The 17,389-nt window shown below is 42.0% G+C and overlaps 1 protein-coding gene across 8 annotated transcripts in view; it reads right to left on the minus strand.

Annotated features, from left to right (window-relative positions):
* The window catches only part of LOC129762149 (filamin-A), a 185,894-nt gene that overhangs the window by 102,920 nt on the left and 65,585 nt on the right, over positions 1 to 17,389 (minus strand). For 5 of the 8 annotated variants that reach the window (XM_055760144.1, XM_055760147.1, XM_055760148.1 and 2 more), the window contains 8 exons: positions 12,367 to 12,850; positions 12,099 to 12,113; positions 11,590 to 11,681; positions 10,078 to 11,527; positions 7,966 to 8,204; positions 7,329 to 7,895; positions 5,989 to 7,133; positions 5,795 to 5,928 (listed from right to left, as the gene is read on the minus strand). In XM_055760144.1, coding sequence (XP_055616119.1) covers positions 5,795 to 5,928; positions 5,989 to 7,133; positions 7,329 to 7,895; positions 7,966 to 8,204; positions 10,078 to 11,527; positions 11,590 to 11,681; positions 12,099 to 12,113; positions 12,367 to 12,850 — 4,126 coding nt within the window. The remainder of the gene's footprint in view (positions 1 to 5,794; positions 5,929 to 5,988; positions 7,134 to 7,328; positions 7,896 to 7,965; positions 8,205 to 10,077; positions 11,528 to 11,589; positions 11,682 to 12,098; positions 12,114 to 12,366; positions 12,851 to 17,389) is intronic. The other 3 variants (XM_055760146.1, XM_055760150.1, XM_055760151.1) reach the window with 3 other exon arrangements.

Consider the following 17,389-nt stretch of genomic DNA (forward strand, 5'->3'; position numbering starts at 1 on the left):
CTTATATATGCATCGCGTTTCGGAGCAACGTGATTCTCTACATGGGAATATTGTTGCTATGCCCATCTCGCGCCTGTTGCATCGAAGTGCGATGCATATATAAGAGAAGGGTGGAAGATACAACATTCAGTCACACCCCGACCAGCAAACTTCATCTGACAACAATAACTGGAATCTTACGTTTTTCTGTAATTTCCGGGATTTCTTTAAACGACGTTACGATAATGTTCAAGTAGTATGAAAAACCTCGTCATTTTTACTTTCAATCAGAATTGGACTATCATTACTGTTTGACATCATTTTTATTTTCCTTCTCGGATTGAAATCGGATTCCAATCGCGTATCCCTTTCAACATTTCTTTTTCTGTTCATTGCAACTTTCTAATTCATTCTTTTTGTTCGAAATATTTTTTTTCATAATTCTAGCCACACTGCTCTCAAGCTTATTCATATGTTCTTGAAAAGCAGTATTAAGGCTCGTTTCCATAACTTATTTAGCTTTTTCCAACGGGTTGTTTATCGGCGAAGCAACCGTACCACGAATATTGGTTATTCATTCAATGGGAAGTCATTTTCGCGTTTCAAACGTTCGGAGTGTATGCCGTCTTCGAAGTTTTTATTTCTTTACTCACGTTATTATTAATAGTGTACGGAAGGGAAAAGAAGTTCTGAGAAAGTGTTTTGCGAAGAACAGGAGCGAAAGTAGTAACGAAAACAAGGAAATTCGATGTGAAAAAGAATCTAACCACGAGGACGCTATATTGAGCAGGAGAGAAGGAAAAATAACCTAAAAATGAGCGAATTGAAAAAAAACACCGGACCGGTTAGAGCCAAATCTTCTTACGGATGAGGACATGGATTAAAATAACGATTGCGCTGGGGCAGCCAGTCTAGGACAGCAAGAAACCCGGTCCAATCAATTCCAAATAATTTACGGATGTTGATACAGGTTCATACAGAGTATATGTGGATCAACGGAAAAATGACGGAGGACAAAAAATGAACAAGTTTGCAGTTGGTTCAAATTTAAGAAAAATGGAGCAATTTAAGCAATGTATATCGGATATGAAACAGGTGGGACAAAACCGTATTCAGCACCTACATGAAAGCGATGCTTTGGTAGAATTAATAAACACAAGCACAACATGCGGCTACAGAGCATATGTACCCCAACACCAGGTCTGTGTGACGGGTATACTCGATGAAGTTCCGACGAACATTTCAGAGGAAGATATAATGGGAGATGTTTTGAGCGCTGTTTCAATCATCAGAGTGAGACGGCTGTCCAGATATGTGGATGGAGTGAAAATTCCTGAAAGTCGAATCAGTGTAAAGTTCAGAACTGGAACGTTACCGGATTGAAAATCGCCCAAAAAAGCTTAGACAGAAGAACATCAATTTGCTAATGGCAAAATCAGCAATTCTTTTGCGGAAGCCAGATATTTTTTTCCTCTTCGGACAAGAAACGCATATGCACCTCTGGAGGACCTCAACGATTTTCCAGTTTTGGGTGAATCGTACGCATCGACACGGGGGAAACTGGAGAGACCAATGGCAACGAACGAATCAGGAGCGCGAGAAGATTAGGTCAGTAGTCAAGACTTATTCCGATCAAACAAAGCAATATATCGAGCTGAGAACAAAGAGAATGCGCAAAGATGAAATACAAAATGTGGAACCAACACATGAAACGAAAACTACACGTGACCGAGACTTTGGCAAGGAATCCGGCAGCGTTAAGAATGGAGTGGCGTTGAACAATCAACACAGTGGAACGGAGAAGGAGAAATGGGAAAATTTTAAACGGGATACACCCATGAGAGCTGAATGGATTGGCTAGCCAAAAACACCAAGGCGACAATGATGTCATTCTACACTGACTTCCTCAGTCAGTTGGGCAACTAAGAGGAAATCAAAAATACATTCATGCACTGCACATAAAAATATTTCAAACTAGCAAATGCAGTAGTATAAGGAAACATGAATAAAAATTAGATGAATGATAAAGGCATGAATCAAAAATTTTTGTAACTCAGGTATGGTATTATCAAGTACACAAATAATGAAATTCAAGCCAACTCAAACGATACAATGCAATATACAAAGTATTGAGAAACACAAAGCAGAACTAAATCAATTCCTCGTCAAAAGGAACTACGACATTGTGTTGCGACAAAATCGCTGAATTAGCCGAGAAAGACCGGCATAGTAGCAGCCGTAGCATCGGCCAAGAGCTGGGGATAAGTCATCAAACCGTTATTAAACATTTGAAGAAGCTTGGATTCACAAAGAAGCTCGATGTATGGGTGCCACACACGTTGACGCAAAAAAACATCTTTGACCGTATCGACGCATGTTAATTGCTGCTGAATCGCAACAAAATCGACCCGTTTCTGAAGCGGTTGGTGACTGGCGATGAAAAGTGGGTCAATTACGACAACGTGAAGCGCAAACGGTCGTGGTCGAAGCCCGCTGAAGCGGCTCAGACGGTGGCCAAGCCCTCATTAACGGCCAGGAAAGTTCTGCTGTGTGTTTGGTGGGATTGTCAAGGAATAATCTATTATGAGCTGCTTCCCTATGGCCAAACGCTCAATTCGGACCTGTACTGCCAACAACTGGACCGCTTGAAGGTAGCACTCATGAAGAAGAGGCCATCTTTGATAAACAGAGACCGCATTGTCTTCCATCAGGACAACGCCAGGCCACACACTTCTTTGGTGACGCGCCAGAAGCTCTGGGAGCTCGGATGGGAGGTTCTTTTGCATCCGCCGTATAGTCCGGACCTTGCACCAAGTGACTACCACCTGTTTTTGTCCATGGCGAACGAGCTAGGTAGTCAGAAGTTAGCCACAAAAGAGGCCTGTGAAAATTGGCTATCCGAGTTTTTTTTGCCAATAAGGAAGCCAGCTTCTATAACAGGGGTATTATGAAGTTGGCATCTCGTTGGGAACAAGTCATCGAACAAACCGGCGCATATTTGACTTAAAACAGATGATTGTAACCAATTTTATGAACAAATGAAAATTCAAAAAAATACCGCAGGACTTTTTTGACAGCCTAATATATCAGCCCTGATATACCAGCGAGTATATTTGAAGATGATATCAATAAAAATTATCGGCAGTTTGAATGGATACAGAAAGGTATTCTTGGCAGGCAACGTCAATGCTCATCACTATGCGTGGGGCAATGGGAAATGTGACAGAAAGGGAAATATTTTGATGAATGCAATAAACAGCAGAGAACTACTGCTCGCAAATGATGGATCTAGTACATTCCTGCCCCTCCAACTGAATAGAAAAGGCACAGTCATTGACATCACGTAATGTACAGCTGAGCTGTACGCAGATATCCAATGGAAAGTTCTCGATTTATCGAATAGGCAGAAGGACACAAAAGTACCCAAACATTGGTGGACAGAAGTGGTAGAAGAAGCATAAGTGAAATAAAAAACGGAATCCAAAAGGCAGTTTAATAAGATTTCAAGTCTAACGAATCTAATAGAATTCAGGAAAAGAGCTGCTATATTTCAGAGAAAAAAAAAGAGAAAAATGGAAAGAAAATTGAACAATTTTCAAGACGATATAAATCCTTTTACCAGTCCCAAGGAGTTATGTGGAAAAATTGGGAAACTGACAGGAAAACGGATTAGGAAAAAGGACAACATTGTGTTATTCGATGATGAACAAGCCACCGAAAATTTCCTGAGCCCACTTCGGACGACACGACCCACAACCATGGACAGAACCTGTGTCTCGGGAAATAGACGATTTAATGGATAAAAGTAAATGGGATACTATATTGAACAAGACAAACAAACCATCGACTCCGGGAGAAGATCGGATATCCTATGAAATGCTGAGGAAACTAAATCCATTGGTGATCGAAAACATATTGAGGGATTTGAACGCAATGTGGAAAGGAGGATACTCAGAAGAAGCATTAACATTGATTCGCGTCGTGGCAATACAGGTAGTCAGCAATTTTTGGTAGATGCTATAAAAACATTTAAAAGGCGAAAAATTATAGTAGCTTTAATATGTGTAGATTTAAGCAACGCCTTTAGCGCGATTAAGCCAAATTTACTGAGTGATACTCTAGCAGAGCTGAACGTTTCTGACGAAATAACCACAAGGATAGCAAATTTTCTGCAGAACAGGAGATTGAGTCTGGAATTACGTGAAACATGTATCTCAAGGACAATCAACAATGGATTATCCCAGGTTGACATACTCTCACCTACTCTACTCAACATCTATACGATACATTTACGCAACATTAGCGAAGAGGACGTTATTCTAGTCCAATATGCAAAGATTTTGATATACTGGTGAAGGGTAGAACATTAGAAGGTTTGAATGATATAGACCAAAACTATATGGACAGGTTCGTCGAAACAGCAAGCACTTTGAATTTCACGATAAATGGTGACAAAATGAAGAAATACTTTTCCACAAAAGTAACAGCGAATTGACAGTGAAGATCAACGAGATTCTATTAGAAACAGTTAATGTACATAGATACCTTGGAGTACAGATTGACAGTCTGCTACGTTTTGGGGCCAATACTAGAGAGATCTTAGAGAAAGTTAACAAACACAATATGTTTAAAATCAGCGGGATCAGGGGCGGCTCTCATCCTCAAACCATGGCTAAGATTTATAAAGCATTCGTAAGAAACATTCTTGAATATGGTTGCACTTGAAGCAGGAGCTGGTAGCAAACAAAGAAATCGTCCGAGCTATCTGCAGAAATAATGCTGTACCTAGACAACTAACAGAACTATAGAATTCGGATGAATTAGAGCTAAACAAATATAGTTATCAGGAGGGGATATATCTAAGGGTGGGTTTAGACTAGTGATATATTCATGTGAAGAAATATGATGAGATTTATAGAAATCGCATCAACCGTTTACACTAGCGTGAACTTCTATAATGAATATATTCATATTTTCGGTGAATTTATTCACCTGAAGTAGAACTGCATCAAACTTTAGTGATTTCTCACCAGTGAGAAATTCACAAGCGTTTACATATGCTGAATTTATTCAAGTTATATATACCTCGAATAAGTGTATCATATTTATTCTCACCCGTTTACACCTATTTTCACGTGAATAAATCCATCTATAGCTATAGATCTCCCTGATGTAAACCTGCCATAAGAAATAGGTATATATTCCATGATATCATGTAAACAATAAAACTTTAGCAAGGAACGGTCGAAATCTGTCCGTTCTTAGAAGAGTTAACTACAACCAAAACCGGTAAAAAATGAAGCAGCTAGTTTTGTTTGCAATGAACAACAAATATAGAGGAAGACAGCGCATATTTACTGATGCATTAAAGGAAGGTGAGAAATATTTGGTAGGAATTTATATGGAGAGCTGCAGGAGCAGATACTACTATAGACTAGAAAATGAAGGAGTATCACGGCTGCGGAAATAGCGGCATTATCATTCACTGCCAAGGGGTTGCTATCCAATGGATCCCGAGCCCGAGAACTTCCGACGAAAGCTGCAACCTACAGGAACGAACGAAAATCAATCAACAGCAGCTTGTGGTTTTACCATTTGCTGCTGTTTATACGGACAATGCTGGAAATAAATATCAGTTGAGGTAGCAACTTCTACTTATCTTTTGCAGAATCAATTACGCTTTCTTTTGGGTAAGACGTATCACAATTTTAAACGGGATTCCACACGCAATTATGTAATTTTTTGTGCACAAAAAACACAACGAACTGCAATCTTCGCCATTACAATATCATGGAATATGGAATTACTCTCATACCTGGCTTCCGAATGGGATATAATCTTGCACGTGACAGCACCAGTACCAGCTTCGCGAGCATCAACAGACACGTGATTTTTCTTTCCATACTCCTGATTGGTTGGGATTGTCTTCAAAAGCTTCACTTTTTCCGCCTGAAAAAAAAACAAATTCATTAATCATCTACACACCGCTTAGCCATGCGCAAAACTCACCTCTCCCGTCGGTATTGCTTGCAGCAGGAAAGGCGATCCCAGTACATCCTTACCACCACATTTGATGCTAACATTGTACGGTCCACACTCGTCCGGAACGAATGTTACTGCGTACGTTCCATCCTCGACCACCTCCATTTTCGGCACGAGTGGCTTTCCGTCGGGACCCTTTATGCTAACGTTAATATCTTCCGTGGCGGGGGCACCAGCCACCCCTTTTTTGGGCGCATCTATCTGGAACTTGGCAGGGAGCGACGCGGGAAGTTTTTTCTTGGTGGCAGCATCTCCGGTAACCTTAATCGCCGAATCAACCGGAGCGGGGGTCACGGTTACCACGAACGGACTAGCACTAACATCCTGGTCGGCAAAACGAACGTTAGCCGTAAGTATTGAACCCTTCGCCGGGGGATTGTATGAGACGGCATACACGCCGTCCCCTTTGTCCTCGACGTGAACACTGATTGGTTTGCCATCGGAAGATGTGAGCTTTACAGCGATCTTACCAGGACCAGCTTGGCCACAATCGATGAAAAATTCTGCTGGTATCCCTTCATAAATCTGACCATGTTCGATACCGGGTCCGTATACCTTAACCTTCTCCGGTCGGGTGGCTTCATTGACGATCACTTTGAACGGCGAACCGGGAATGTGCTTTTCCGCAAAGCGAATCGTAATATCATACTCTCCCGGTTCGGTTGGCACGTACTCCACATCACACGAGCCATCCCGATTGTCTGTACAGCTCATCTTGGCTTCCGAAGGACCCTCAATGGCAAGCGAAAGGCCTCCCGCTCCAGCACCGCGTGTTTCTACCGTAAAGGTCGCTGGCTGATCGGTGAGGGCTTGTTCCAGTCCGGGACCAAACGCGCGGCATCTACCCGGATCACAACCCGATTTGACGTTCACGACGAACGGAGATCCCGGAACGGGAACATTGTCATACAGCAGCTCGATGGTGTGTCGACCGGCTTCGAAGGGAGTATACATGATGCGGAAGATGTCACTGTTGTCACCAGGGACCAATTTGCTGGGAATCTCATTGCCTCGTGGATCGAAGATATTACAGGAGAGCTTACTCTTATCCACATCGTCGCCTACTTTGCTCATGTCAACCATGAAATCGGTCGGGGTGTTCTGGATTACGCCTGAAAGTAGTTGGAAACGAACCTTAATATCATCTTCCAATACAAGTCTCATCCGATTAGTCCAAATATTACACGGAAGCCATGCAAAAATCAGGTTTCTTTTAGTATTCTTAGGAGAAGGGGGAGAGGTGTTCCACACGGCGAACTCAACAACAAGATTCAGCACTCAAGCAAAACAACACACGACCGCTTTACCGTGCGGTTGGATGCCCATTCCGGATACCCGGATGCGGCTTAGGTTCGGCTCTGGGAGAATGGTTGCCTGGAAGGGTGATCCAGCGATATGATCATCATTGAAGGTTATGTTGATGCTATAATCGCCGATCTCCGTCGGTAGATAGGCCACATTGCAAGTGCCGTCCCCATTGTCTCTGCAGTTTATGGCAGCCTCGCAGGGCCCTTCCACGGTGACTCCCAGGCCACCCTGGCCAGCACCGCGCGTGTCTATCATAAATTCTGCCGGACGATTGATAATACCCTTTACCAACCCAAGGCCACTGGCTTGAACCTTACGGGAGTCGGACCCACCAAGACACTGCAACCGGAAAGGTTGGGGGGTTATCGGAGTACCTCCGAAACTTACACTGAGGAGATATTCTCCCAGCTGGGTAGGGGTAAAATTGACTAGGAAACCCTCCGCCGTTGGGATGACGTGCGCCTTGACACGATTTCCGGACGGGCTGGTTATCGTAACGGCCAGGTCGGCCTTACCAATACCCTTCGTGATCACCCGGAACTGCTGGAGACTGTTCAACGGAGCCGCTAATGGTTGGAAACAATTTTAATTGCAGGGCGTGGTATGAATGAAACAGGGGAAGACAGTGTTACTCACTTGGTTCCAACCCGTCGACTTTGATCTTGGAGACATCAATCGGAGGATTGATGGTCACTTTCGGTGCAACTGGTACCTTTAGTCCACCGTATACTAAGTTCGTGGTGTACGTTCCGGCCAACGGCGGGATCACCTCGACCGCGTATGTGTTGTTCTCGTTGTCGATGATGCGAACGGGGATTTTCTGCTTGGTTTCTTCGTGGATTAGGTTGACCTCCAGGAGACCGTTTCCGGCGTTGCTATAATCGTATCATATGATTGAAGTATTTAAATGTGAACTGTTCCTATTGTTAAGAACTAAAGTTTTGAGCGTTTCATTGATTTTTGTCGCTGTTGCCACTGGTCAAACTTAAACCCCTTAGTATGCTCGGCGCATTACGAGAGATGGCTCTAGTCACAGTATTCGCAAGGGAGAATCATGAGAATGGTTGTCATTAGATGAGATTTGAAGTCGTGTTCTCTTCTGTTATCGACTTTGGTATACAACAGATTCAAATAATAATGTGACTCTCAGAATTACCTCGGATCATGAGAGAATTAACATGTACTGTTGATAGCTCGCTGTCTAGAGCGACACAAAAGCTGAATTACGAACTAGCTTTTCAGTATCTCTCAGCAAAATCACATTTCCAACGCTCCGAAGAACACTCAGAACATGGGTTCATAGAGAGGTGGCATCGGCGAAAGCAACCTCTTCATATCTGGCCTGAAGTGCACTGCACATTGAAATCACTTTTATTCCGGAAACAATGCTCGATTTCACGAAAACTAATTGATTGATCGGAAAAAAACTCATCAATAAGTCATTCACGATTTATCAGTCATCCTGCTAGCGACCAGATGGCAGCGCCAGCGAGGCTTTCCAAATGGCTTTTCTCAATGGCGAATGTTAAGATTCGTTTTCCAAGTTGACCTTATTTAAGGCTAAAGGCGAATGAACTGAGAAAGTCTGAAAGTCTCTCTAATTCAAAACATCATCATTATTACATATTACATTCCAGACCATCAAGAATGAAATTAGTAAAGACGTGACTTTAGCACATTTCGATCCGGAAGCTGAGCTGTTTTAACATGTGATAGCTACAACCGAGGTGTTTCAGCTGTGTTGAGCCAAAGAAAGGGGAAAATTGAGCGGCCAGTGGCTTTTGGTTCCAGGATTCTTCATTATAGAGTTATCGACCGCGAAGCTATTAACGTTTGCATTAAAACAATGGACAAAAATTGCCGATTTTTCATGGGTTTACCTTCACACGCACTGACGAAACTACCCATGCAGCATCAATCATAGTAACCCATGATTCAACAGAAAAACATTTATCAGTCGAACTCTAACCGTGATGGCGAAAACAGTGAAGCTATTCCGTTCAGAAGTGTGCGCGTTCAAAGAACGATACCCCGCCGTACCCCGTCGAAAATGGGCATCGTACGGTACTTTGTGGACGCCGGATACGCCCGTTCCGGCATCTACAACATCTTGGTACTGATGAACAACAATCAGAGCATCGAAAGAAAGCCCATTTCCGGACGCCCAACGAACTGAGCTACAAGAAGCTACAAAGGATGCTGAAGAGGAAGATCGAAGGAAAAGTGGCTACTTCGCTGCGTGCGCTTGATCGGAGGTCGTCGCAACCGGCCAAACAGTGAAAAGTACTTTATTCCGCACGGCGAATGACGTGAGATGGTTTATGCCACGGTGTTCCCGAAGACGAATGGCGTGACTATAGTTTGTCATTAGGTGAGATTTGATGTCGTGTCCTCATTTGTTATCGACTTGAGATTTCAAAAAGAATAACTTTGCTATCTCACGTCATTCTCGGTGCGGAATAACGGAGAATACCATTCATTCCCAGTGCTCAACTTGTCTCAGAGCCAGAAGAAGCACGTGGCGAATTAAGACTGACGCCGATAGAGAATCAGAGTCTAGATGCCGATGTGAACCCGTGGGGGGATGCATACCGAGTCGTGATAGCGAAAATCGAAGAATCGTCAACGTCACACGAGATATACTCGCGGTAACTGAAGACCATTATCACAGAACAGGATCTGTATTGCAGTCAATGAATTAAAACGCTCTAAACTTCCGCTCCAACATAACAGAACAAGACTACCTACCTAGCGTCCACGTTGAAATGGGTAGCCGCATTGGGTCGATTGCCAGCCTCCAGCCATGGACCAAAGCACTCAACCTTCGACGGATCCAACGGAGCCGACACATTCACACGGAAGGGCGACCCGGGGACAGCAACTCCGCCGTAATTAACTTCCACCGTTACCGGATCGGCGCTCGGTGACGTGTAGGTAACCTTCTCGGTGCCGTTCTCGTGCTTAATCAACTTATGGTGGATTGTGTTGGCGAACACGTCATTGATCTTAACTTCGAGCGGTGCCTGGCCAGCTCTGGTTGCATCGACCGTAAACTCGGTTGGTTTGTTCGTAACTACGCCTGCGTTCTTTTCGATTCCGGGGCCGGAAACCTGTACCAACTCCGGATGGAAATCGTCAACTTTAGGTAAAATTTGGGCAATGTAAGGGCTTCTGGGGATGTCTTCGTTGTCGCACAATATATGGACAGCGTATTCTCCCGGAGCGGTCGGATGATACTTGACTAGAGCCGACCCATCTCCATTATCGTGGCATTCGATTTCCGCCTGCGATGGTCCAGCAATGCTGAAACCAAGATTTCCAGTTTCCCCGTTCGTTTCCACCACAAAGTTAGCCGGATTGCCAACCATCCCGGATTTAAGCCCGGGGCCGTACGCCACAATTGAGGTATGTTTCTGAGGTCCCACTGTTACCTCGAATGGGGATTTGGGAATTTCTACCCCTCCGAACAGCACCAAAATCTTGTAGCGACCCTCTTTCAATGGAATGTATTGAGCTTCATAAGTTGTTCCGTCGATCTTTCGGATGCTATACTCGGGAATGACACCTCCCGGACCAAACACCTTCACCTCAGGTGTTCCCTCGCCAGCCCCATCCGTGTAGATTTTGAAAGTAACATCGTCATCGTTGACGCGAACTCCAACCGGTTGGAGACCGCGTCCACTGGCTCGCACCTTTTTCGGGTCACAAGTAGGAGCAACACGTACCCCGAAAGGACTATTCTTAATTTGCTTCCCATTGTAGAACACATTGACCGAATGCAGACCAACCATGTGGGAAGTGTACTCGCAGCGATACTGGTTCGGAGCTAGCTGACGTAGTTTGGCAGCTACCGTGGTCTTATGATTGCCGGGATCCAGGATGATAACTTCGGGGACACCTTTACCGGCGTCTTTGGTCGATATTTCGAAGTACGTTGGTTTGTTGACGCAAACGCCATCCGGTTGAATGCCGGGACCATGGGCTGTCACCTTGGATGGATCACCTGCCTGGCCGTCCACCTGGACGCTGTACGGACTTTTGGGGATGTCTCGGCCACCGAATTTCACATAGACCTTATGCGGCCCTTCGATCTTCGGCACGTAGGAAACCGAATAGGTAAGGTTTTTGTCGTTGTTGTAGCGACAGTCAACTTTCTCCGAGTTGCCGTTGGGATTGACCACGGCCACGTCGACGGTTCCTGGGAAATTAAATTGCGTTATGAGTGATCATTTCATGGGTTTGTGATTGTGTCGGTTGTACCTTTGCCAGCGGAGAACGTCTCAACGGTGAAATTAGCGGGGGCTCCTGCTACGGGTCCGGTTGGTTCAATTCCTGGGCCGTATGCGCGAACTCTGTCGAGTGAAACAAACGATGTGAGTACATGCAACACATGGATTATTGTTTTGAGAACATGATGAAGGAAAAAAAGGAGAAGCTCGACAATAACGACAGTAACGCATGCTCAAAGCGCTATTTACATGAGCTCTCTACAACTCATAACTCGTGATCAAAAGATAACATGGTAATAGCGGTTTTTTTTAGGTAGTTTGTAGTGCCTTCTATGGATGATTAGACACTAGCGAACGCACAGTGAGCGGTGCTGGCCAACGGTTCGATCGCTAGTGCTCACTTCTTCAGTTTTTGGCTTGCATTTAGAAACGACGCAATTGAACAAGACTAGCGATTAAACGCACAATGCGAATGAAAGATGCGGGTTTTAGGAGTTTTATTTTCAATTCCAACTGCTGACAAGCGACACGGCAACTTACCGCGGCGGTGGAACACTGTGCGGCGTGCAAAAATGGGAAAAATAAAATAAAGAGTAAAATATTGTTTTGTTTTTCCTGTTACCCTCTCGGACGGTTTCAAAATGAGAATTCTAATGTTCTGAGCTAAAAAATTATCTACTTCATATGTACAACTAGAGACCAAGATCGGCAGCTTTGGACAATGGGAATCCCAAAAGTTATCGATTTTGTCAAATATCTACACTGACCACGTTATGGGGGTGTTATATTCTGTAGGACGAATACCCACCTATTCGGATCAGTTCTCGGTCTGAGAGGAGCCCCGGGCTTGAGTTTAGCATTTGGATACTGTGAGAGATAAGTCATCATGGATTGCTCGTCGATGTTCGGGTTAACCATTTCCTCCGGGCGGATCAGCTGTCGCACATTGAGCCAATCGTCCGCCAAGCCCATCGCCTCGGATGCATTCTCAACGGCATCCTTTGGATCCCAGGTGGGCCAGTCCGGGCACAGGCCGGGAGCGACTCCGTCGACCAGCGCACCGATCGCTTTTCCGCTGGTCCAATCGTTTGTGAAGTTGTTGATCGGCAAATCTGGTACAAGCCGCTGGATCCAGTTCATCAGCCGTTGCTTCGGTGTGGCGCTGTTTCCGTTGGTTTGATTTTCGTGATCGTCACCTTCCCACATTGGCAGCGAGATGGAGTAGTGTAAGATCAGTGTCCAAATTAGGCCCATTATCAGCTTGAGCTTGCAGTCGACAATGTCCGAAGAGTCTGGAAGGAGGGGGAAAGAGATTGAAATTAATCGTAATTGGAGTTGGACCATTGTTGTATGTTATGTTGTATGGAGTTGGAGTAGCATATGGAGGGTTACCATATGCTACGTACCACAAAAAGAGCACATACTTGTATTCTTGAAATAGAGTACAAAAGAGTACATTACAACAAAAAAACGTCTAGTTTTAGAAACAACATATTTCTTTATTCTGTAACCTTATTCATATGACATTTTTCTTAGAAAAAAAAATAATAGTGCATTTTTAAAAACGGAACTCCATTAAAAAAAACGGAACATTACTGCCAGTGATGGCATTTTCGTGAGTTTCATGCCTGAACTGAGGATACAGTCATCATTCACCAAAGAGAAACCATGCACTTTTCCCTTTCACCGCCGAATATATAAAAACCCAGTGTGCACTAATTGAGAGAAATCTTGGTGCAAGGGAGCCACACTCTCTTTACTCTTGAGAGCTCGAATATGCGTAAACTTGTGTCCAGCACTGGAGCGCGCTGATCCGCACTCTGCCACACTGAGGAGTAGAGATGCCAACCTTTCTGATTTTTCAGGATTTCCCAGACTTTTTGACACGTTCCCTCATATCCTGACAAACACTCAATTTTGCCTGATTTTCATGATCATCCTGATTTTCCTGATTTTCGTACTTTATCAGAATATAAAAACAGTCAACTCTCCCTAACTCGATGTTCTGTATCTCAATATTTTCCCTAACTCGATGGATTTCATGGCACCTTCGATTTTACAAGCATTCTTCTCTCCACAACTCGATGCCTCCCTTACTCGATGGGTTTTGATTCATTTTTCGATAGATATTGATCTCCCTAACTCGATTGATTTTCGCGTACATGATTTTGTGCGTTATTACCTCTGATTTCAATTGCTCTTGAAAGTGAAGACGGAGTGTTCGTGTCATCAAACAATTTCTTTTCAAGTATGGAAAACCACGAGAAACCTTTCAAGCGAACAATCAAAACGCTAACCATTGCGCAACGTTTGAGCATCATCGAGCAGGTCGAAAAGGACGGAAGGGGTTTGAAGCTGCAAATAATTTCAGTATTGCACAAAGTACGGTATCAACACTATTCAAACTAAAGTAAAAATGGAATCGGAATGGAAAATTGAATCTAGACCAAAAGCATATGAGGTTGGTCGGAATCGAAAAGCTGGAGTGGTCAATGGATTTTTGTCTTATCAAGCCAGAGAGAATAATTTACCTCTCTCAGGTTCTGTTCTTCGGGATATGGCTAGCCAATTTGTCCAGAAACTGGGAATTCCCAACTCTAATGCACAACCAACATGGACGGAAGCGATTAACTACCGTTGCTGATCAATGGAAAGAGTAAAAACCCACTATGTTTCAATAAGAAAAAGTAATTACCAGTGATATACGAGAGCAACACCAAGGTCTGGATGGCCTCAATGCTTTTTGAGGAATGGATCATGCAATTTGACGAAAAAGACTGGTGGGTAATGTCGGGGACATAACCGGAGTGACATAGGACTATACAAATTGGGCAACTTTTGTTAAATATATTGTTTTATTTTCTTCTCCTCTTGATGCGGGCTGAAGGGAAAGCGCAGCTACAAAAATTCTGGGCTCAACGTGTTAAAAAATTGCTTGAACTTTTTTAATACAAAATTTGTAAAAACTGAATGATCTATCTAAGTAATATCAACCACCAACACGCTCAAAAATACGTCTTATTGAACACAGGCCCTCGCTAACAAAAATCAGTGTATATATTTCGCTTTTTTATTCGGATATCACTTTAGAAGCCATCGTATTTTGTAAATAACTTTTAACTCTTTTGAAAATGATTTGGTGGCCCTGAAAAGCGCCAATAGATTTCGTATCGTTCCCACGATGCCGAAGGCTTTGTCGTCATTTTGCAGAAGCACGTTTCACGACTGTTGTATGTAGTACACGACATACCATTAATTGAAAAAAAATCAGGGTGGTCCTAAGCCGGCTCTTTGTTTTTGCTCTGAGTGTGGGCTTTTGTGTTCGCGTGATGACCGTTGTTCGTTGAGTGGTGAGCGTTGAGCGTTGAACGTTGGGCGTTGAATGCTGTTTTAGTTTCCGTTTGTGCATGTGTTCTTCTACGCCATCACGCTCTATCACTTTCTTCATCTCGCTTGAACATTTTCTATGTCTAACTCAACCTCCCTAACTTCATTTCCGGTCTATTAGTGCCGTTTTCAATGAACCAGAAGCCATCTTTTTCGTTTTCGAAATGACGTCGGAATATGATATTCAACTTCTGTTGTTCACCCAATACCTATATAGGGGGTATCCATTGTTGGTCATTTAGAACCATTATCATTATTCGCCTTTATACAAAAATAACTTTTCGCAAAAATTCATAACATTTCAACTACTGTACCGATTTAGATGATCGACATATTAAATTGAAGCCAATAAGCTATCCTTCTTTGAAAAATAACAAACTGCGAAAAGATTGGATTCTAGTCGCACAGGTTTAGTTTAGTTACAGTTTAGGATTTTTTAACAAAAACTTAAAACATGTTAAATTTGCAAAATAATAACTCAAAAACGAAAAAATAGCAACTCTGATATCGAAATATGTTATGTAAAAAATCACCAGCTTTTCAGAAAAAAATATAAAAACTAACACAATCAATAATTACAAAAACGAAAATTAAAATTTTTCGCAAAAGTATATTTTTCCAAACAAAACTAACTTATTAGCTTCAATTTGATATGTCGATCATCTGAATCGGTCCAGTAGTTCAAAAGTTTTAATTTTTTTGTAGTGGCAAAAATGGGGAAATTTTTTTTTTCGAACTATCGATTAACTTTGAAAAATCATAACTCAAAAACGAAAAAAATAGCATCAGCTTTCTAGAAAAAAATATATTAAAAAAGCGTCTCTTAGTCTAAAGTCATGAAAACAATACAAAACGACTACAATCAATACTTACGAAAATATAATCTTTTTCTTTTGTAAATTAAATATTTTTGAATGAAGACTAGCTCATTGGCTTCAATTTGATATGTCAATCATCTAAATCGATTCAGTGGTTCAAAAGTTATGAATTTTTGATAAAAGTAATTTTTGGGAAAAATGGAAAAAATTGATTTTTCGGACCACTCTAGAATGAAAATGGGCACCCTAATAAAAAAAATTAAAAAATGCGGGTCTAATGTTTTGCGATGCAGATGAAAATTACCACTTACCACTTACCACTCACCACTTACGACTTAGTGAACTTAAGTTTCTGCGTAAGGAGCGCGGATCAAAAATTTAAGACGCGTTTTTCTCGCAACTAAATTTTGCAAACTGGCGGGAGTTCTATCTCCGGAACGGTCCATCCGATTTTGATGAAATAGTTTTTTTCCCAGATTCTCCACTAATTTCCTGTTATCGTTCGTATGATTTTTTTGATATTTTGAAAAATAAAATTTTGGTGAATGTTTTTGTCTCGATTTTTGAGGCAAAAACGCATTTTTTTTACAAAAAATGTTGCCGTTCTGTTGAAAATCTATATTTTGAAAAAATCCTACGCACGATGACAGAAATTATATGCAAGATTATGTAAAAAAAAAAATTGGTTGAAAATCAGTCCACTAGAAAAATTTGTAGAACTTTTACAAGGTTTTGTCTGCAAGGGTTCAACAAATCGGTTGCGGCTATTCAGGGGACTGTAATAAATTCAATATTTATATTGAATTTAAAAAATAATCTGTAAATTCTGTATTTTGCTGAAAATCTGTAATTCTTTGTATACAGATTCTGTATCTGAATTTTGTCAAAAAATCTGTAAAACACAGAATATTTTGTATATGTGGCAACCCTGATGTACAGTTCGATTCAAAAACAAATACGTTTATTGTTTATAACAATTTTTCTTATTTTGCAAACTTGACGACGGCCAAAAGGAATACATTTGAGCTTATTTTGCGAAAAGAATAGTTGTTTTTTTAACTGGAAAAAAGTACATGTAGGGGAACCGCGGGTAATACGGACAGTGGGGGTAATATGGACATGTGGTTGATTTGTATAGGTACATTTTAAAATTCCGATTTCTGTTAACGAGAACACCTTCTACATGTCATTCTATAATATTTAAGCCACCCTATGGTAATAAATACTGATCAAAAGTGGAAAAGGGAAACAAAAACCGAAAATCATACATGATTCCGCGTGAGGATGTAATTTTAGCTGCTTCGATATTAAGAATTTTGAGTGGTTTAATATCAACATTCAATTCGCTGATGGTTATATTTCGTTTTGTGAGTTAACAGAGAAGCGATATTGGATAAATTTAAATTATTGAAATAATTATACTGGTGGGGTAAAACGGACAGTTGCCAGTGGGAGTGAGATGAACTGTGTAAAATTTATTTAATATATTCCGAAGATATGCCCTGCGTCTATAAACGGAAATTAAATAACCAAATGTGGACTGTTTAAAAGCTGACTGGAACCAAAAGCAAAATAGTCAAAGGTCTGTCCGTTTATACTACTGAGAAGCACGATATCACTTCTAGG

This window comes from Toxorhynchites rutilus, chromosome 1 (assembly GCF_029784135.1).
Source record: "Toxorhynchites rutilus septentrionalis strain SRP chromosome 1, ASM2978413v1, whole genome shotgun sequence".
In the NCBI taxonomy this organism is placed as follows: Eukaryota; Metazoa; Arthropoda; class Insecta; order Diptera; family Culicidae; genus Toxorhynchites; species Toxorhynchites rutilus.